Source organism: Apteryx mantelli, chromosome 3 (genome assembly GCF_036417845.1).
Source record: "Apteryx mantelli isolate bAptMan1 chromosome 3, bAptMan1.hap1, whole genome shotgun sequence".
Classification (NCBI taxonomy): Eukaryota; Metazoa; Chordata; class Aves; order Apterygiformes; family Apterygidae; genus Apteryx; species Apteryx mantelli.
In genome coordinates, this window is record NC_089980.1 from 140,317,307 (window position 1) to 140,337,822 (window position 20,516).

A 20,516-nucleotide genomic window follows, 5' to 3' on the forward strand; every position below is an offset into this window, starting at 1 on the left:
GGGGGGCGAAGGGGCTCCGGGTCGGGGACGGGGCACAGGTGGGACGGGGGTGGGGGGCAAAGGGGCGCTGAGGTGCAAGGGTGGTGTGGGGATCTAGGGGAGGTCTCGGGCGCTCCAGGTTTTGGGGCTGCTGGGTGTCCCGGGGGGGCTCTGGGTCTCCCCGGGGGGGGGGGGTCCTGATGGACTCGGGCATGTGGGGGTCCCAGGAGTCCAGGGGGCTCGGGGGTCCCAGGAGGGCTCTAAGGGCCCGGGGGGGTCCCTGGGTTCTGGGGGTCCTGGGATGGCCTGGGGGCTCCTGGGGGTCCAGGGGGGCTCGGAGGGGCTTTGGGGGATCTCAGGGATCCCAGAGGTCCCTGGAGGGCTCTGGGAGTCCCGGGGAGTCCACGGGGGGCTCTGAGGGCTCGGGAGGAGGGGGTTCAGGGGGTCCTGGGGATGCTCTGGGGGTCCCATGGGTGCAGAGGGGTCTCTGGGGTCGCAAGAAGGATCTGTGGGGCTCAGGGGGCCCCGAGGGTCCCAGGGGGTCCCGGAAGGGATCAGGGGGTCCCAGGGTGCTTGGGAGGTCCCGGGGGTCCAGGGCAGCTCTGGGGGTCCTGGGGGTCCCGAAGGTCCCTGGGGGGCTCTGGGGGTCCCAGAATAGCTCGGGGGGACCCGGGGGGGCTCTGGCGGTCCCAGGAGGTCCCAGGTCCTGGCAGTCCTGGAGGTCCCAGAGGTCGCAGGGGTCCCAGAGATTGAAGGGGGTCCCAGAGGTCCCGGGGGTCCCGGTGGTCTTGGAGGTCCCAGGAGTCCTGGTGGTCCCGGAGGTCCCGGAGGTCTCAGGGGTCCCGGAGGTCTCGAGGGTCCCGGGGGTCCCAGAGATCTCGGGGATCCCGGGGGGCTCGGGGGGCTCGGACGTCCCAGGGGTCCCAGGGCTCCCGGACATCCCGGAGGTCTTGGGGGTCCCGGTGGTCTCGGAGGTCCCGGAGGTCTCGGGGATCCCGGGGATCCCAGAGGTCCCGGGGGTCCCGGATGTCCCGGGGGTCCCGGAGGTCTCGGGGGTCCCGGGGGTCTCAGGGGTCCTGGGGGTCCCAGAGGTCCCGGGGGTCCCAAAGGTCTCGGGGGTCTCAGGGGTCGAAGGGGGTCTCAGAGGTCCCGGGGGTCCCGGAGGTCTCGGGGGTCCCGGGGCTCCCGGGGGTCCCGGAGGTCTCGGGGGTCCCGGAGGTCTCGGAGGTCTCGGGGGTCCCGGGGGTCCCGGTGGTCCCGGAGGTCTCGGGGGTCCCGGGGGTCTCAGGGGTCCTGGGGGTCCCAGAGGTCCCGGGGGTCCCAAAGGTCCCGGGGGTCCCGGAGGTCTCGGGGGTCCCGGCGCTCCCTGCGCTCCCGGCTCCCGGCGCTCCCGGCGGCGGCCGCCAGGGGTCGCTGTGGCGGCGGCGCGGCCGTCGTTGCCATGGCGACGGCAGGAGGTGGCTCCCCCCCTCCCGGTTGCCATGGCGGCGGCGGGAGGGGACGGGACGGGGCGGGGCGGGGAGGGGCGGGGGGGCCGGTCCCGCCCGCGGGGGGGGCGCGGCGGCGGCGGCAGCGGCGGCGGCGGCGGCGGCGCATGCGCGGGCGGCCCGTCCGGTCCCGGCCCGGTCCCGGTCCCACAGAGCGCGGCTCGGTGCTGACGGAGCCAGAGCGGCGGTCGGAGCGACCCGCCGGCCCGAGCGCGGTGAGTGCGGCCGGGCCCCGGGCGGCCCTGCCTGCGGCGCCGGGGGATGGCGGCGCCCCCCGCGCCTGGACGGGGGGGGGGAGCCCCGGGGGGGGGGAGCGGGGCGGGCGCCGCGGACTACACGTCCCACCGGGCCGCGGCACGGCACGGCACGGCACGGCACGGCACGGCACGGCACGGCGCGGGGCGGCACCGGCGCGGCACGCCGGGAGCTGTAGTCCCGCCACCGGCACCGGCACCGCCGAGGCGGCCTGGCACCGCCGCTCGCCCGCGCACCGGCGGCGGCGACACGGCGACATGCAGCACGGCCGCGGCAGGTGAGCGCCGCGGCCGGGCATCGCCGGCGCCGGGCGTTACCGGGGGCTCCGGGGCCGATAGGGCCGGGGCCGGGCATCACCGGGGGCTCCGGGGGCCGGGCGTTACCGGGGCTCCTGGGCCACATAGGGCCGGGGCCGGGCATCACCGGGGGCTCCCGGGGCCGATAGGGCCGGGCATTTCCGGGGGCCGGTACGGCCGGGGCCGGGCATTACCGGGGAGGGGGGGTTCGGTGCTCGCCGCCTGCCCAGGGCCCCGGCGCAGGCGCAGGCCGATGTTCGGCGGGTTTTGCTCGGGGAAGGGCCGCGCCGGGGGATGCTGCGGCCGGTGCCGGTGCCGGGGGATGCTGCGGCGGCAGCGCATACCGGCGCGGCGGCACTGCGGCGCCCCGGGACCTCGCGGGGGGGGGTCGTGGGAACGCGCCAAAGCGCGACACGCTCCGGCTCCTCCGCTCGCCTGCGCTGCACCGGCACCGGCACCGGTACCGGCCCGGCCGAGCCGGTGGGACGCGAGCCAGGGGCTGAGCGGCGCCGGGCGCTCCGGAGGCCGCGGCGGGGAGGGGGCTCTCCCGGCTGGCTCCGCACGTCTTCTGGCCGCAGGCGCCGCCACAGCGAGGTTCGTCTTCCGGTGCGTCCCGGTCTCCGGGGTGTTCCCCAGGCCGGAACGGTGACGGTTGACCCTTCGGTGCTTCGCCGCAAGCCGCGGGGGTCTGGCCCGGCCTCTTGCGCAGGGAAGGATGCGCCGGCGGAGATGCCCTGGCACCCTGCTCCAGCCCCCAGTCGGGCAGCGGGTGTCCGGGGGGCTTCCCGTTCCCGCGGCACGGCCCCCTCCGCGGAGGGCTGGATCGCAGGGCAGGAGCCTCCCCGGGCGGAGGACGGGTCTCTCCGGAGCTCGCGTGGACGTGGGGCCTCCCTCCTCAAGGAGGTGTCGCAGGCAGCCTGGCAAGCGGCTCCCGGCTGCGGAGCTGCTGCTCCGGCACCGCAAAGGCTGGCCAGCCCGGGCGAGGAGCGGGGTTTTGCCTTTCCCGTCACCCTCCGTGTGAAATGCCAATGGATAGATTTTTTTCCCCGTGCTGGTAAACGCTCCTGCCTTTTCTGTAAGGCTGTGCAAGTCGGCTTTAAAAAACACCAAATTTGAATCATCAAAAGGCACTCGGCATTAATATTTAAGGGGATATTGTGTAGGATAATTATACTGGAGTAGGAGACTCCAAGAATACAGCCACTAGATGAAAGCTGTGGGAAGCACTGCCAAAGTCAGCAGCGCTCTGCACATGCTCCTGACAGATGCTATTTAAAGTTATTTAGGTTAGTCGAGAGCGGAGCAGACGGAGGAACCCCAGCAAGGCCGGGCCGCCGGAGCCGCGCACTCCTTGCCTGCTTCCCTGGGCCGGCGTCGTCCCAGAGGGGCTTTTCGGGGCGCTCCTTCCAGGAACGCCTGCCCGCGCCGCGGTGCCCAAGTCCCCGGAGCTCCCACCTCCCCGGGTCTCCTTCTCTCCGGTCGCGTCCGTCTTGCTTGTCTTGGTCGGGGCTGGGTGTGGGCGGTAAATAGGTGGAAAACTGGGAAAACCGTCAGAAGGGGATGAAGAAGACCCCGGAGAGGAGCGGGTGTTTCTCTAGCCCCGCGGCACGGTCTCACCAGGACGCGCGTGGGGTCCAGGCTGGCGGCTGTTCGCAGCTCGGGTCCGGCCGCGGGAAGCGGGGAAGGGCCAGGATGCCAGGACCTGCCTGGAGTCATTGCCTGGGAAAGGAGACGGCCGCGGGGGACCTGGCGACGGTGAACCGTCGGGTCCGGCCCTGCCGCTGCAGCCCGGCTCCTAGGAGGCCGCAGAGGGGCTCCCCGAGAGCCCTTGGGAGGTGGGTGACATCCGTGCCACGCAGGGATGCGTGCTGCTGGCTCTTGTCCCACGCGGAAGACGCGCTCCTCGCTTTGGAGCTGAGCAGCGCGCCCAGGGCAGAGAGCTTCCCGGGAGGCGGATGGTGCGGCAGCGAGACTGAGGCGCTCCCAGGCCCGGCAGGAAGAGTCCCGAAGTCGGTGCTGGAGGGGTGACGTCCACAGAGAGGCCGGAGAGCCAAGCAAGGCCGGTGGGAACAGAGGGGTGAGTGGCTGCTCTTCGCGCTTGCGCTGATCCCGCCTTTCCCGGTGGAAGCACATCCTGGCGGCGTTCGGATGCCGTGGCGCCGGGCACGGCCGCAGACCTGGAGAGGGACCGGGCGAAGCCCTCCGGGATCCTGCCTGCGTCCGCGCGAGACCTGCAAGAGGCTCCCTGGCTGCCGCACGGAGGCTCTTGCCAAGGCGAGTGAATCAGCTGGGCGTCGCGGCAGCTCCTCCGGAGCCGCGCGGCAGCGGGTGCAGCTCGGAGCCGCGCTCCGCCGCCAGCTCGCTCGTCTGCCTCTCCCGCCTTCGTTTCCTTGTCGCTTTAAAAGCCACAAGGATGCAGCCCCGAAATAGAAGCCGCGAGTCGCTGCAGCGGAGAATTCCTCCGAGCAGGTGGTGCTGCCGCCGGGCTGTTGCAGACGGCGAGATGCCGGCCCAGCCCCGCGCGCCGTCCTCGGGGCTCCCGTGGCGTCCTGGCCCCGTGGCATGCTCCGGGCGGCTCCGGCAGGCTGCAGATGGGGCTCGTCGGCCTGTCCGGCACCGTCGTCCTCTGCCGATGGCCGGGGTTGTCCGACCGCTGGGCGCGCTTGCTGCCCGTCTCGCTCCGGAGAACTTCTGCCGTGATGGAGGCAAGCAGGGCAAGAAGCGGGTGACCGGCTTTGGCAGCGATCGGCGCTCTTTTATTGCCGAATAAACGAGTCCAACGCTGCGACCGATCTAATGCTCCTCCTGCTTGATGTGGACTTCAGCCCGCGTTAGCCTAAACCCCACGGGGCTCCCGGCAGGGAACCCCAGCACCCACAGCTGTTCTGTCCCCTGCGTCGGGTCAGAGACCTGCGCCGGGAGCTGGGCTCACCGACCTCCGCGCGCCCCGTGCCAAGGGATCGGGACGGTGCAGTGCCTCCGGATAATTACCCATCCCGGCATTTTATTTGCAGTTGGTCATTGATTAACTGGCATTCAGCAATTCGACAATTAAAATGCAGCGGTAAGCTCGATTCTTCTCTCTGCCCCGTAAGCATGTCTGGCTGGGAACGGGGAGCTTGTCCAGATGGTTTCAGGAAAAGGGCACGGGGCTCCCGGGACGCGCGGGATCCCGCGGCGCCGCGTGCCAGCGCCTGCTCATCCGGGCGAGCCCCGCCAGCCTCCAAGGCGTCCCGCGTCCCCCGTGCGCTCCGCGTGGCAGGAAGCACCGCTTCTCCCCGCGTTCGCTACCCGCCTCGGTGTCGGCGGCGCAACCGTCCTTCAAGGGCAGCCGGAACAGAGACGCGATGTAAAAATAGCCTCCGCTCTCCAAGGCTTTGCCCAGCTCCGCTCCTGACAGCATTCCCGCTCCTGTTTCTCCGAGCCCGGATCTGAGTGGTGCAGGTGCTCCCGGGGGCTCCCAGCAGAGCCCGAACCCGAGTCCCGCTCCTACCTGGAAGCAGAGGCCCCGTCCGTCCCGGGCCCGCGGGCGAGGGAGGGAGCTGATGCAGTCGCTGTGCTGAATCTTGCACAGAAATACCTCCTTTTCCAAGTGTCTGCCAGAATTTTGAGCTAAATCATTTTTTTCCCCCCAAAGCAAGCACAGACGCAGTGTGCTAAACTGCCTGGCTAAAGGCTCCTTGCTCGGCGCGGGGCCTCGGGCTGGTGCTCTGCCCGGCCGCGGGGGCGGCGGGGGGATGCTGCCCCAACGGGAGGGCTGCGGCAGAGCCTTTGCTTCCCCGTCGTTAAATGCCGAACTGCGTTTACCGCAGCACCAGAGTCGCTCGAAAGCTCCGCTCGGGCCCAGCGCGGCATTCCTGAGCGTGGGAATGAGCTTGGAGGCATCTCGCGTACCTCTGCCAGCGTGCGCGGTCTGCAGGTGGGGCGCCGGGTCCACCTGGATTCAGCCTGCCTCGACCTTCCCCGCGCACCGCTGCCCGGAAGAGCCCGGCTCGCTCCGACCTGTGGCAATCCGTGCCGGGGAGCGAGCTGGGGCGCAGCGTCCCCTCGGCTGTGGCTTTGCGCGCTCCGAGCGAAACTCTTGCCTTGCTTTCTGTGCAGAGAAGAGCCCGTGCTCGCGGCAAGACACGTGGGTCTGGGGGCACCCAGCCGTGCAGCACCCACACCGCGCGCCTGGCTCAGGCGAGGACCCTTCGGAGTCTGGGAGGAGCCCGGAGGAGCCCAGGGCATTTCTGCGGGCGCCGTGCTGCCTCCTCCGGGGTCCCGGCAGCGCGGTGGAAAACTCCCATAGCGAGAGGCAATGGGCACATAGGGGCAAGCGCGTCTCCCGCCCCGCGCTGCCGGATGTGCACGGGGCTGCGCAGTGCACCGCTGCCCTGCGGCAACCGCCCGGCGCCGAGCTGCAGGCTCTTCTCGTGCCTGGGTCAAGCGCCGGAGCATTGAGCTTTTGGGGGGTTGTAATGGGGCAGAATAATAGGAGAAACACCCGTTTCAGCCCGTTTCCAGCTAGGAGCTGCTGAAGTTTCCGCTCAGGCTTGAACAGCGCTGCGCCAAAGCGATGCCACAGCTGGAGACGGCGTCCCAAAGGGCGCGGAGCGGGTCTCGGGGGGCCCGACGGGCTCCTCCCTGGCAACTCCGCTTGGGCGCATTCCCACGGCTCTGCTCCGGCATCGCCCGCCCCGAGGAGCCCCCCAGAGCGGAGAGCTCGGGGGTGCCGAGGCTGCGGTGCAGCCCCCTTTCTGCAGGGTTTGGGGGTGCCAAGGCTGCGGTGCAGCCCCCCTTCTGCAGGGTTTGGGGGCTCCAGGGCTCGGACGGGGGTCGGAAGCGGGGGCGTCTGCCCAGCAGCCCTGGCCCACGTTTGGCCTCCCTGTGCCGTGCCGTGCCGTGCCGCGCCGCAGTGCGCTGCTCCGTGCCGCCCGTGACTCAGCTCCCCGCTCGCCCTCCCTGCTCCACCGCCGCTGGAGCAGGGGCTGCGATGCACTTGAGCGCCAGCGAGCGGGACTGGGGGCTGCCGGCCGCGCCGGCGCCTGGCTCGGCGGGAGCGCCGAGTGCCGCAGGTGCCTCCCTTCCAGCTGCTCCCGCAGCTAAAAATACCCCCCCGACCTCCCCCGCCGCATGCAAGCGATGTGGCAGCCGGCACGGCGGCGGCGGCGGGGGGGGGGGGACGGTGCCGGGGCGGCCGCGCGCAGCTGAGGCGCATTCCCCTCCGGGGACGCCTCCGTGTCGGGGAATATGGGATGGGGATGGGAGCGGTGTGCCGGGGGCCGCGCTTCCCTGCAGCAGCTCCCGGCGCCGCGGCGTCACATCCCCGGTGCAGCATGCGGAGGGGCTGCAGCGCCGGGTTTGCCCCGGCCCCCCCCTGCAGCCGTCGGCTCGGCTCGCCCCGGGATTGCCGAGCCGCCCCGGAGCACGGCCCCCGCGGCGTGCGCACCCCCCGCCGGGGCCGGACGGGCCGGGCTCCAGTGCATCCTTCCGCTTCCCATCCCGGCGAGGGGCCGCTCCGGCTGGTAGCGACGCGGCCTCCCTGGGCTCGGAGCCAGGCCGGCGTGCCTCGGCCTGCCGCGCCGGCGGCTCCGGCGCTGAGTCACGGCGACGCGGCGGCGGCGGCAGCTCCCGGCACGCTCCGGGCCCGCGGCAGCCGCCTCCTCCCCTGCTCGGGCGCCGCGGGAAGCAGCTGCGTTAATGGCGATGGCGCTGCTCAGCGCTTTACCGCGGCGGGCCCGGCCGCGCCGAACACGGGCCCCCCCGGATGGTGCCCGGAGCATCCCCCCGGTAGCGGAGAGCGGGAGCCCCCAGCTGCCCCCCTGCAGCCGGCGAGGGGGCAGGTTGGGGGGTTGCAGCACTCGCCCCCCGTGACGCCCCCGGCCCCGGAGCCCCGCGACCTCTGATCCGCGAGGAAGAGCGAAAGCGGATTAAAGGCCGGGAAAGCGCTGCCGCAGCCGTGCGGGGCTGCCGGGGATGGTTCCTCGCCGCTGCCCTGCAGGTCCCGCGTGCACCCAGCGAGCGTCTCCGCGCGGGGCCGCAGGGTGCTGGGCTCTCTGGGCTAAAGCCCTGGGGCCGGGGCCGTGCCCACGCGGAGGGGCCGGGCAGGACTCGGCCCCTTTCGCCCTCTGGAAGCGAGTCCGCTGCGACGGCTCCTCGGCAGATGTTGCCCCTCGAAGCTTTTCCTTGATGCACCCCGATCCCAGCCCCCGGCAGAGCAGGGCGGGAAGCGATCGAGGGCTGCAACGGGGAGGCTGCAAGCTGCTTCCTGACCATCCGGGTGCCCCAACCCCCCTGGAGTCCCCAGCCGGGGCTGGGGGAACGGCAAAGGTGGGAGCAGCAGGAGCCCGTGCAGAGCGGGGCCGAGCAGAGCCCCGGCTGCAGGGACGTGTCCGTGCATCTCCCTTGGTCCCGGATGCGCTGCCTGCCCGGAGCATCCTCAGCACGGCCGTGGCTGGGCCCGGAGCTGTGCTGCCCCACGTCGCCGTGGGGCCGGTGTCCGGCGGCAGGACCCAGGCAGGGATCCCACAGGCCTGGAGCAGCCCCGGCCCCGCGGGCTGCATTGGGGGCTGCCGATTCGGGGGCTCTGCCAGCAGCCCTGCCCCAACCGCGGGGGGGGGGGGGGGGGGGGAACCTCCCGCTGGGGGAGAGTCCCCGTGTTTCGGGAGCGTGTTTTGGGGGGGGGGGCCTCATGGCCGGGCTCTGCAGTCGGGAACTGGGGGGGGGGGGTGGGTGCATCGATGTGGGGCTGCAACCTGGGGATGGGGGGGCTGCATCCTGCCCCCGGGACCTGCCGGGGGGCTCCCGGGACCCCCCCCGCCCCATCCCTGTGCCCCCCCTCCCCAGGGACGTGTGGGGCGGGGGGGAGGCGATGATGTGGGGCAAGGGGCGGGGGGGGGGGGCTCTGTGACACGGGCGGTGACGCGGGGCGACGCCGTGGGGCGCTGCCCGCCCCCCCCAACCGCAGTCCCGCCGCCCCGGGGCATGGGGGCTGCAGCAGCCTGGAGGCGGCTCCTCGCGGGCGAGCGGGGGGCGGCGCGGGGCGGGGGGGCCCGTCTCGACGCCCCGTGTCTCTCCGGCAGCTGGGGCATGGCCGTCAATGTGTACTCCACATCCGTGACCAGCGAGAACCTGAGCCGCCACGACATGCTGGCCTGGGTGAACGACTCCCTGCAGCTCAACTACACCAAGATCGAGCAGCTCTGCTCAGGTGGGGCCGGGCGCCGCGGGGGGGGCAGGGGGGTGGCATGGCACAGGGGGGGCGCGGGTGCTCGGCGCTGCACCAGCCGCCCTGTCTGTCCGTCCGCCCGCCCGCAGGTGCTGCCTACTGCCAGTTCATGGACATGCTGTTCCCCGGCTGCGTCCACCTGCGGAAGGTGAAGTTCCAGGCCAAGCTGGAGCACGAGTACATCCACAACTTCAAGGTGCTGCAGGCCGCCTTCAAGAAGATGGGAGTGGACAAAGTAGGTGGCAGCCGGGCCGCCGGGCTGGGGAAGGGGCCGCGGGGCCGGCGCGGGGCTCGGGCTCCCGGGTGGCCGAGGGAGCAGCCCGCGAACCCGGCCCGCCGCCCCTGCAGATCATCGCGGTGGAGCGGTTAGTGAAAGGCAAGTTCCAGGACAACTTCGAGTTCATCCAGTGGTTCAAGAAGTTCTTTGACGCCAACTACGACGGGAAGGAGTACAACCCGCTGCTGGCGCGGCAGGGCCAGGACGTCGCGCCCCCTCCAAACCCAGGTGATCAGATCTTCAACAAACCCAAGAAACCCATTGGCACTGCAGGTAATGCCCGGGTCCCTCCGGAGAGCGCTGCCCCCCGCCCTCCCGCCCGGCCGCCGGCGCCGCACGTTGCTCTCGCGGCGCTCCGACCTGCCCCCGCGCCCCTGCCCTCCCCCCGGGGCCTCGCGGGCTGCCAGCCGCCCGCCACCGTCGGCGCCGAGCAGGTTTGCAGGGACGCCCGCGCCGGGGGTGGCTCGGCGCCCGCGGGAGGGACCCGCTCAGCCCGCGCCGGGGGGCCGGGATGAGGCTCCGCCGGCTCCCGGGGGCGGCTTGCAGCAGCTTGGCGTCGCCCCCTCCCCTGCTCCTGCTCCCCTCCACTGCTCCCCTTTCTCCCCATCCTGTGCTCCGGTGCTGCCGTGCAGCCCAGAGCTCCCGGCCGTGGTCCCGGCGGGCTGCCGGGCCGTTCCCCCGGCCCTGGCCCCCCTCGCCTGGGGGCCGAGAGGAGGGTCCCCAGCTGGGCGACAGCCCCCAGACCCCGCTGCTGCTGCTGCTGCTGCTGCTGCTGCTTTGCCCCCCCTGCCTCGGTGCGGGACCCCTGTGCACGCCACGTGCTACCAAGGTGCCCAGGGAGCACCTGCTTGCTCAGCACATCCCCAGGGAAGAGCCGGGCTTCCTGCCCTGCAGCATCCCCTGCCGTGAGCACCACCACGGAGCGGGGGGGGGGGGGGGGGGGGCTGGGATTCGCCTGGGGAAACTGAGGCAGGGAGGGGAGGCTTTGGGCTTTGGGCTTGAGCCCCAGGAGTCCTGGCGCAGCCCCCCCCGAGCGCTCTGCCTGCTCTCGCTCCCCGCTGCTCCCACCTCGCACCCCCCCGGCTCGTGCCGCCCGCCAGCACCGTGCGGGGGGGGGGGGGTCCCTGCTGCCCTGCCGGGCCGCCCCGGGCAGGAGCAGCCCCCCAGGCCTGCATTAACCTCCGCCCGTCTCCGGCTGCTCTGTCAAGTCCCCCAGAGGACCTCTCCCACAGGCCCCAAGAGCATGCAGAACCCGGCCCGCGTGAGCAACGTCCCCAGCAACATCATCCGGAAAAACTCCCCCGCGGCCCGCAACGGGGGCACCGAAGCCGACGCGCAGATCCTGGAGCTCAACCAGCAGGTAGGGAGGGCGCTTTGCCCGCGGCACCCGCGGGGCGGCCGGAGCAGGGCGAGGAGAGGCGCGGAGCCCTCGGAGCGGGGCGGACCAGCCCTGTCCCAGCCTCGGTGCGAACGGTCTCGCCCGCCCGCAGCTGATGGATCTGAAGCTGACGGTGGACGGGCTAGAGAAGGAGCGGGATTTCTACTTCAGCAAATTGCGGGACATCGAGCTGATCTGCCAGGAGCACGAGAACGAGAACAGCCCCATCATCACGGGCATCATCAGCGTCCTCTACGCCACAGAGGTGAGTGCTGGGCGCACGCGCTCGGCCGGTGCCAGCCTTGCCCGGCGTGCCCAGCTCCCTGCCCTCATCGCCAGCCTTTCCCTGAGACCGGAGCTCTTTCCCCCCCCCCCGGCAGAGCCGCAGCCGGGGCCGGCCCCGTGCCTCTGGCCCCGCTCGCTCCCTGGGGCGCCTGGGAGGGTCTGGGCTTGCCTGAGGTCCGCGCCGTGCCGGGCAGCGCGGACGTGGGGTCGGAGCCGGCCGGGCGCCGGGCTCACGGCTCGCTGTGCCCCTCTGCCAGGAGGGCTTCGCCCCGCCCGAGGACGACGAGATCGAGGAGCAGCAGCCAGAGGACCAGGACGAGTACTAGCCCCGGCACGCTCCTCCGCCCCGCGACGAGCCGCCCCGCGTCGTCCCCCGACCATAGACATTCGAGGTTTTGAGTTTGTACGCCTCGCCCTGCACTATCACACATTATAACAGTGTCCAACCAGCCAGGCAGCCGGGCCAGTGGTCTCCGTGGTCAGCAGATCCCGTGGGAAGCCACTGGCTGCATAATAAATATATATAAATACATAGAGGAGAACACGGTTGTAAATACGCCAGTGGCCAAGGGGTGGGGAAGGCCACCATGCCCGGGGTCCCCAGCTCTCGCCACATCCACCCCATATTTATTTCAGTTGTCTTCTTTGGTGTGAGTGCCGCCGCTGCCCGAGGAGCCCGCTGCTCCCCCCTCCCCGCCCGCCCCGCTGTATTATAGTTAAAGAGAAAGATTAAGTCCGTTGTAGATATCCCGGGGTGGATCTTACTTGCACTTTGCCTGTGCTGGCTGCCCCCACCAGTCCCGGTGCCCCGCGTGGATGGGTTGAAGCAAGCAGCACTGGAGACCCCCGTGTTGGGGGTCAGTGCCTGCCCAGCAGCCTGAGGCATTGGGGAGGATGCGGCTCGGAAAATGCAGGTGGTGGTCTCATTTTTTTTTGAAAGAACAAGGAAAAAATCCCAGCCTGACTGAAGAAGCGGCCGCCCGCCCCGCTCGGGCGCAGGCAGGCAGGGGTGGGAGCACCCGGGGGCCAGGGGTGGCCACCGTGGCCCTTGCTGGCCCTGGGAAAGAGCGTCCCGGAGGGAAGGTGCCCATCAGGGCTGGGAATGGCGGTCGCCCCCGTCTCCCTGCCGCGACGCCCCGGGCAGCTTCTCCGGGGCCGCTGAGACCCCGGTGCGCTCGGAGCCGGCGGGTGGGAGCCCCAGGGCAGGGGGCTCTCGCCCTGCAGCGCGTTTGTGCTGGTTTGACGAGAATGGCACGCAGCATCCGCCTTGGCCATCTCCCTGTTTGCATCGCTTGTCTGATCAGTCACACTGGTTGCAAAGCCTGCATCTGTGTTTAAGTTTTATTTAAAATAAACTCGTGTGGTAAAAGATTGCCGTGCCCGTGTCTGCCCTGACTCTTGCTCCCAGCACACAGCCCAGGCCCTGCGAGAAGCAGGCGGAGGCCAGGTGACGTCAGATGCCCAGGCAGCAGCGCCCATCTCCCACGCATGCTGTGGATATGCCGTGGGGCCGGGGTGGGGAGGGAGCAGGGCGCCCGGCCACCAGCCGCATCTCCTAGGCCAGATCCTGATGCAGGGAGCAGTCCAGCTGTGCTGCCGGCTTGGGCCTGTTCGCGGCGAGTTTTACCCTAAAGGCTGCTCTGGGCACCAGTTCGGGCGGCGGAACCGCCTACGGTCCGGCCGCGCTCGCAGCAGCCTCTCTGCAGCGGGCTGCGAACAGAGCTGCGGAGCAGAGACAGCTCCTGGGACGGGACGATCCCAACCGGTTAAACGACGCAGTGAACTCAGAGGCTGTTTTCTCTGCTTAGTCTGTTATTAAACCAGAACAGCCAGGGGAGAGCGCGAACGCAGTCCCCCACTACCACAAATTATGCAGTCGAGTTTCCCGCATTTGGGGAAATCGCAGGGGTCAGCACACCCGGAGTGCAAGGGATGAGCCTCGCCCTGGGAAAACCACCTGCCTGATCATGGTGTCTCCCCTGCCAGGTAAGTATGCCACAAACACCCCCGACGCACAAACTCACCCCCCGACACACACACACACCTCACGGACACCCCCCGACACCCCACCCCCGCGCCCCGCACGCGCGCACGCGCCGCGCCCCGACACCCCGCGCGCCGCCACCGCGCCACCCCGACGCGCGCCACCCCGCGTGCCCGCTGCGCCGCGCCTGCACCCGCGCGTGTCTCCCGGCGGCCCCCGCGCGCCCTCATCTGCATAGACACGCCCCCACCGACACGGCCCCGCCCCGCCCGCCGTGCTGCGCCTGCACCCGTGCATGTCTCCCGGCGTCCCGCGCGCCCTCATCTGCATAAACGCGCCCCCACCGACACGGCCCCGCCCCGCCCGCTGTGCCGCGCCTGTGTCTCCCGGCGTCCCGCGCGCCCTCATCTGCATAGCATAGACACGCCCCGAACGACACGGCCCCGCCCCGCACGCCGTGCCGCGCCCGCGCGTGTCTCCCGGCGGCCCGCGCACCCTCATCTGCATAGACACGCCTCCACCCGACACGGCCCCGCCCCCCGCGCCCGGACCAGCGGCCGCGGCAGCGACCCGGGAGCCCCCGGCTCTGCCCTGGCGCCTCGCACGCGCCGACCGGCACGAACACGCGTGTGCACACACATGCACATGCATTCACACACACATGCACATGCACACACACACATGCACACACACATGCCCTCATGCACGCACATGCACATGCACTCACACACATGCGCTCACACACGCAAATGCACATGCACTCAGTCACACATATGCACACACGTATGCACACACACGCATGCACATGCATATGCACTCACATGCACACGTGTATGCATGCACACACACGTGCTCACACACACACACTCACACACATGCACACACACATGCGCTCAGTCACATATGCACACACCTATGCACACACACATATTTACACCCACACATACACATGCACACACTTACATGCACACGCGCACGTATTCCTGGGAGGAATCGCGGGACGTCATCCGAGTACACAGGGTGGGGCTAGGGAGGCCAAGGCCCCCCCGGAGTTGAACGTGGCAAGGCAGGTCAAGGACAACGAGACGGGCTTCTGTAAATGCAGCCGTAACAAAAGGAAGAGTCGGGGGAACGCGGGCCCTGCTGACCAAGGACACAGAGAAGGCAGAGGTCCCGAATGCCTTCGGTGCCTCCGTCTTTGGCGCTAAGACCGTCCCGCAGGAATCGCACGCCCTGGAGAGCTGGGAGAAAGTCTGGAGAAAGCAAGACTCTCCCTTGGGGGAGGAGGAGGATCGAGGGAGGCATCACTTAAGTAAACCTGGCAGCCACAAGTCCATCCCTGGGCCCTGATGGGATGCACTCACGCGTGCTGAGAGAGCCAGCCAAAGTCATTGCTAGGCCACTCTCCATCATCTCCCAAAGGTCATGGAGAAGAGAAGAGGTGCCTGAAGACTGGAAGAAAGCCAATGTCCCTCCTGTCTTCACATTGGGCAAGAAGGAGGACGCAGGGAACTACAGGCCAGTCAGCCTCACCTCCATCCCTGGAAAGCTGATGGGGCAGCTCATCTTGGAGGCCATCTCCAAGCATGTGGAGGACCAGAAGGTGATCAGGAGTAGTCAGCATGGCTTCACCAAGGGGAAATCATGCTTAACCAACCTGAGAGCCTGCTACAACGGAATGACTGGCTGGGCAGATGAGGGGAGAGCAGTGGCTGTTGTCTGCCTTGACTTGAGGAAGGCTTTTGACACTGTCTCCCATAACATCCTCATAGACAAGCTCAGGAAGTGTGGGCTGGATGAGTGGACAGTGAGGTGGATTGAGAACTGGCTGAATGGCAGAGCTCACAGTTGTGATCAGTGGTGCAGAGTCTAGCTGGAGGCCTGTAGCTAGCGGTGTCCCCCCCGGGGTCAGGACTGGGTTCAGTATTGTTCAACTTCTTCATCAATGACCTGGATGAAGGCACAGAGTGCACCCTCAGCAAGTTTGCTGACGATCCCAAACTGGGAGGAGTGGCCGATACACCAGAGGGCTGTGCTGCCATTCAGAGGGACCTGGACAGGCTGGAGAGGTGGGCGGAGAGGAACCTGCTGAAGTTCAACAAAGGCAAGTGCAGGGTCCTGCACCTGGGGAGGAATAACCCCATGCAGCAGTACAGGTTGGGGGTTGACCTGCTGGAAAGCAGCTCTGCCGAGAAGGACCTGGGAGTGCTGGTGGACACCAAGTTAAGCATGAGGCAGCAATGTGCCCTTGTGGCCAAGAAGGCCAATGGTATCCTGGGGTGCATGAGGAAGAGTGTTGCCAGCAGGTCGAGGGAGGTGATCCTCCCCCTCTACTCAGCCCTGGTGAGGCCACATCTGGAGTACTGCGTCCAGTTCTGGGCTCCCCAGTACAAGAGGGATGTGGCACTACTGGAGCAAGTCCAGCGAAGGGCCACAAAGATGATGAGGGGACTGGAGCATCTCTCTCATGAGGAAAGGCTGAGAGAGCTGGGCCTGTTTAGCTTGGAGAAGAGAAGGCTGAGAGGAGATCTTATCAACGTGTACAAGTATCTGAAGGGAGGGTGTCGAGAGGATGGGACCAGACTCTCTTCAGTGGTGCCGAGTGACAGGACGCGAGGCAACGGGCACAAACTGAAACACAGGCAGGTCCACCTGAACATGAGGAAAAACTTCTTCCCTGTGAGGGTGACTGAGCACTGGAACAGGTTGCCCAGAGAGGTTGTGGAGTCTCCTTCTCTGGAGATATTCAAAACCCGCCTGGACGCGATCCTGTGCAACATGCTCTAGGTGACCCTGCTTGAGCAGGGGGGGTTGGACGTAGACGATCTCCAGAGGTCCCTGCCAACCTCAACCGTTCTGCGATTCTGTGTGATTCTGTGATGACCTTTGGGAGATGATGGAGAGTGGCCTAGCAATGACTTTGGCTGGCTCTCTCAGCACGCGTGAGTGCATCCCATCAGGGCCCAGGGATGGACTTGTGGCTGCCAGGTTTACTTAAGTGATGCCTCCCTCGATCCTCCTCCTCCCCCAAGGGAGAGTCTTGCTTTCTCCAGACTTTCTCCCAGCTCTCCAGGGCGTGCGATTCCTGCGGGACGGTCTTAGCGCCAAAGACGGAGGCACCGAAGGCATTCGGGACCTCTGCCTTCTCTGTGTCCTTGGTCAGCAGGGCCCGCGTTCCCCCGACTCTTCCTTTTGTTACGGCTGCATTTACAGAAGCCCGTCTCGTTGTCCTTGACCTGCCTTGCCACGTTCAACTCCGGGGGGGCCTTGGCCTCCCTAGCCCCACCCTGTGTACTCGGATGACGTCCCGCGATTCCTCCCAGGAATACGTGCGCGTGTGCATGTAAGTGTGTGCATGTGTATGTGTGGGTGTAAATATGTGTGTGTGCATAGGTGTGTGCATATGTGACTGAGCGCATGTGTGTGTGCATGTGTGTGAGTGTGTGTGTGTGAGCACGTGTGTGTGCATGCATACACGTGTGCATGTGAGTGCATATGCATGTGCATGCGTGTGTGTGCATACGTGTGTGCATATGTGTGACTGAGTGCATGTGCATTTGCGTGTGTGAGCGCATGTGTGTGAGTGCATGTGCATGTGCGTGCATGAGGGCATGTGTGTGTGCATGTGTGTGTGTGCATGTGCATGTGTGTGTGAATGCATGTGCATGTGTGTGCACACGCGTGTTCGTGCCGGTCGGCGCGTGCGAGGCGCCAGGGCAGAGCCGGGGGCTCCCGGGTCGCTGCCGCGGCCGCTGGTCCGGGCGCGGGGGGCGGGGCCGTGTCGGGTGGAGGCGTGTCTATGCAGATGAGGGTGCGCGGGCCGCCGGGAGACACGCGCGGGCGCGGCACGGCGTGCGGGGCGGGGCCGTGTCGTTCGGGGCGTGTCTATGCTATGCAGATGAGGGCGCGCGGGACGCCGGGAGACACAGGCGCGGCACAGCGGGCGGGGCGGGGCCGTGTCGGTGGGGGCGCGTTTATGCAGATGAGGGCGCGCGGGACGCCGGGAGACATGCACGGGTGCAGGCGCAGCACGGCGGGCGGGGCGGGGCCGTGTCGGTGGGGGCGTGTCTATGCAGATGAGGGCGCGCGGGGGCCGCCGGGAGACACGCGCGGGTGCAGGCGCGGCGCAGCGGGCACGCGGGGTGGCGCGCGTCGGGGTGGCGCGGTGGCGGCGCGCGGGGTGTCGGGGCGCGGCGCGTGCGCGCGTGCGGGGCGCGGGGGTGGGGTGTCGGGGGGTGTCCGTGAGGTGTGTGTGTGTGTCGGGGGGTGAGTTTGTGCGTCGGGGGTGTTTGTGGCATACTTACCTGGCAGGGGAGACACCATGATCAGGCAGGTGGTTTTCCCAGGGCGAGGCTCATCCCTTGCACTCCGGGTGTGCTGACCCCTGCGATTTCCCCAAATGCGGGAAACTCGACTGCATAATTTGTGGTAGTGGGGGACTGCGTTCGCGCTCTCCCCTGGCTGTTCTGGTGCAAAAACAGATGAGATTTTGGGGGCTTTTCTTCCTGTGTCGTTGTCGCTGTTCTGTGGGTGGCGCGGCACAGCGCGGGTCCCGCAGCCGCGCTCACTCCCCTCCCTCCCCCTCCCCTCTCTCTCCCCTCCCTCTCCTCTCCTCCACCCCTCCACCCCGGGCAGCGCCCTGCACAGCTCATCCCCGCCCGCACCGCGGCCCCTCGCAAGCGCCCACGCGGCAGCGCCCCATGGCGGCAGCAGCACCCACGCGCGCTGTGCGCACCCGGACGCGGCCGGGCTCGGCTTCGCCGGGGCTCCGCGCTCTGCCTCCCTGCCCGCCGCCCCCGCCGGCCGCATCCCCCCTCCGCCCTGCCCTGCCCTGCCCTGCCCCGCAGGCTGCTCTGCGCCTGAGCCCGGCTCCTCCCCGCAGCTCCTGAGCCAGCGCCGACCCCTCCGCGCCAGCACGGGCAATGCCATGGAGCCCCTCGGGAAGGAGGTTTCCTGCCTCCGACACCCTGCGAGAGCAGGAGGCGAGCGGGCTCCCGCGCGCAGCACAGGTGGTGGAGGAGGCAACGAGGAGAGGTGCGCTGCTGGACCTCGTACCAACAAACAAGGAAGGACTGGTTGGAGATGTGAAGGTCGGGGGCAGCCTTGGCTGCAGTGACCAGGAGATGGTGGAGTTGAGGATGCTGCGAGGAGGAGGCAGGGCACTAAGTAGGATCGCAACCCTGGACTTGAGGAGAGCAAACTTTGGCCTCTTCAGGGACCTACTTGGAGGAATCCCGTGGGTTGGGGCCCTAGAAGGAAGGGGGGTCCAAGAGAGCTGGTTAATATTCAAGTATCACTTCCTCCAAGCTCAAGAGCAGTGCATCCCTATGAGTAGGAAGTCAAGCCAAGGAGGCAGGAGACCTGCATGGAGGAGCCTCCCAGACCCTGGAGGCAAGAGAGAAGTCTGGAGAAAGGAAGACTTTACCTTGGTCAAGGAGGATCGGGTTAGAGATCATTTAGGCAAACTTGACACCCACAAATCCATGGGCCCCGACGGGATGCACCCACGAGTGCTGAGGGAGCTGGTGGATGTTATTGCTAGGCCACTCTCCATCCTCTTGGAAAGGTCATGGAGAAGAGGAGAGGTGCCTGAGGGCTGGAAGAAAGCCAATGTCACCCCAGTCTTCCAAAAGGGCAGGAAGGAGGAGCCAGGGAACTACAGGCCAGTCAGCCTCACCTGCATCCCTGGAAAGGTGATGGAGCAGCTCATGCTGGAGGCCATCTCCAAGCATGTGGAGGACCAGAAGGTGATCAGGAGTAGTCAGCATGGCTTCACATGTGGGAAATTATGCTTAACCAACCTGATAGCCTTCTATGGTGGAATGACTGGCTGGGCAGATGAGGGGAGAGCAGTGGCTGTTGTCTGCCTTGACTTCAGCAAGGCTTTCGACACTGTCTCCCATAACATCCTCGTAGACAAGCTGAGGAAGTGTGGGCTAGATGAGTGGACAGTGAGGTGGCTTAAGACCTGGCTGAACGACAGAGCTCCCGGAGGGCTGTGCTGCCATTGAGAGGGCCCTCGACAGGCTGGAGAGCTGGGCAGGGAGGAACCTCCTGCAGCTCAGCAAGGGGAAGGGCAGGGTCCTGCCCCGGGGAGGAAGAGCCCCATGCAGCAGTACAGGTTGGGGGTTGACCTGCTGGAGAGCAGCTCTGCACAGCAGGACCTGGGGCGCTGGTGGGCACCACGTTGACCACGAGCCACCACCCTTGTGCCCTGGTGGCCAAGGCGGCCAGTGGTCTCCTGGGCTGCGTGAGGAAGAGCATTGGCAGCAGGCGGAGGGAGGTGATGCTGCCCCTGCGCTCAGCCCTGCTGAGGTGGCATCTGGAGCGCGGGGCCAGCGCTGGGCTCCCGGGTTCAAGAGAGACACGGGGCTGCTGAGATGATGGAGGGCCTGGAGCCTCTCTGCTACGAGGAAAGGCTGGGCGAGCTGGGCCTGCACAGCCTGGGCGCGAGAAGGCTGCGGGGGATCTCATCGAGGCATGGAAATGCCTGAAGGGAGGGTGTCAAGAGGACGGGGCCAGGCTCTTCCCAGTGGGGCCCAGCCACGGGCCGGGAGGCAGCGGCACGACCGGCAAGGCAGGAGGGTGCGTGTGAGCGCCAGGAAAAACAAGGTGCTTTGCTGCGAGGGCGGCGGAGCCCTGGAGCAGGCTGCCCGGCGCCGGCGTGGAGGCTCCTTCCCTGCCTCGCTCGCTGCCGCCCCGGGACGGGAGGAGAGGAGAGGGAGGGGAGAGGGGAGAGGGAAGGAGGGGGGAGGTGGAAAGGGGGGAGGGGAGGGGGGGAAGAGAGGAGAGGAGAAGGGGAGAGAGAGAGAGGAAGAGGAGAGGGAGAGGAGCGAGCGCTGCCGTGACTCCGGGACCCGCGCTCTAACGCGCCACCCACGGGACAGCGATGACAACACAAGAAAAAGAAAAAACTCCGAGAGTCTCATCTGCCTTTGCACCAGAACAGCCAGGGGAGAGCGCGAACGCAGTCCCCCACTACCACAAATTATGCAGTCGAGTTTCCCGCATTTGGGGAAATCGCAGGGGTCAGCACACCCGGAGTGCAAGGGATGAGCCTCGCCCTGGGAAAACCACCTGCCTGATCATGGTGTCTCCCCTGCCAGGTAAGTATGCCACAAACACCCCCGACGCACAAACTCACCCCCCGACACACACACACACCTCACGGACACCCCCCGACACCCCACCCCCGCGCCCCGCACGCGCGCACGCGCCGCGCCCCGACACCCCGCGCGCCGCCACCGCGCCACCCCGACGCGCGCCACCCCGCGTGCCCGCTGCGCCGCGCCTGCACCCGCGCGTGTCTCCCGGCGGCCCCCGCGCCCTCATCTGCATAGACACGCCCCCACCGACACGGCCCCG

General features: G+C 68.2%; 1 protein-coding gene and 3 non-coding genes across 5 annotated transcripts; 2 read left to right on the top strand and 2 right to left on the bottom strand.

Annotated features, from left to right (window-relative positions):
• Positions 1–1,582: 1,582 nt before the first annotated feature.
• On the top strand, positions 1,583–11,699 carry MAPRE3 (microtubule associated protein RP/EB family member 3). 2 transcript variants are annotated; one of them, XM_067294508.1, is made up of 7 exons: positions 1,583–1,681; positions 9,082–9,209; positions 9,317–9,462; positions 9,576–9,777; positions 10,713–10,864; positions 10,995–11,147; positions 11,425–11,699. In XM_067294508.1, the coding sequence occupies exons 2-7, from the start codon at positions 9,089–9,091 to the stop codon at positions 11,491–11,493; spliced, it is 843 nt and encodes a 280-aa protein (XP_067150609.1). In that variant the 5' UTR covers positions 1,583–1,681; positions 9,082–9,088; the 3' UTR covers positions 11,494–11,699. The 2 variants fall into 2 exon arrangements, with proteins under 2 accessions (XP_067150609.1, XP_067150610.1); XM_067294509.1 differs by having other exon boundaries at positions 9,576–9,732.
• A 1,298-nt stretch (positions 11,700–12,997) lies between these two features.
• Positions 12,998–13,161, bottom strand: LOC136991708 (U1 spliceosomal RNA). The gene has a single exon (XR_010883920.1). It is a non-coding gene; the product is annotated as a U1 spliceosomal RNA (small nuclear RNA).
• A 4,286-nt stretch (positions 13,162–17,447) lies between these two features.
• LOC136991719 (U1 spliceosomal RNA) lies at positions 17,448–17,611 on the top strand. The gene has a single exon (XR_010883930.1). It is a non-coding gene; the product is annotated as a U1 spliceosomal RNA (small nuclear RNA).
• A 2,490-nt stretch (positions 17,612–20,101) lies between these two features.
• LOC136991730 (U1 spliceosomal RNA) lies at positions 20,102–20,265 on the bottom strand. Its single transcript, XR_010883940.1, has one exon. It is a non-coding gene; the product is annotated as a U1 spliceosomal RNA (small nuclear RNA).
• Between the last annotated feature and the right edge of the window lie 251 nt (positions 20,266–20,516).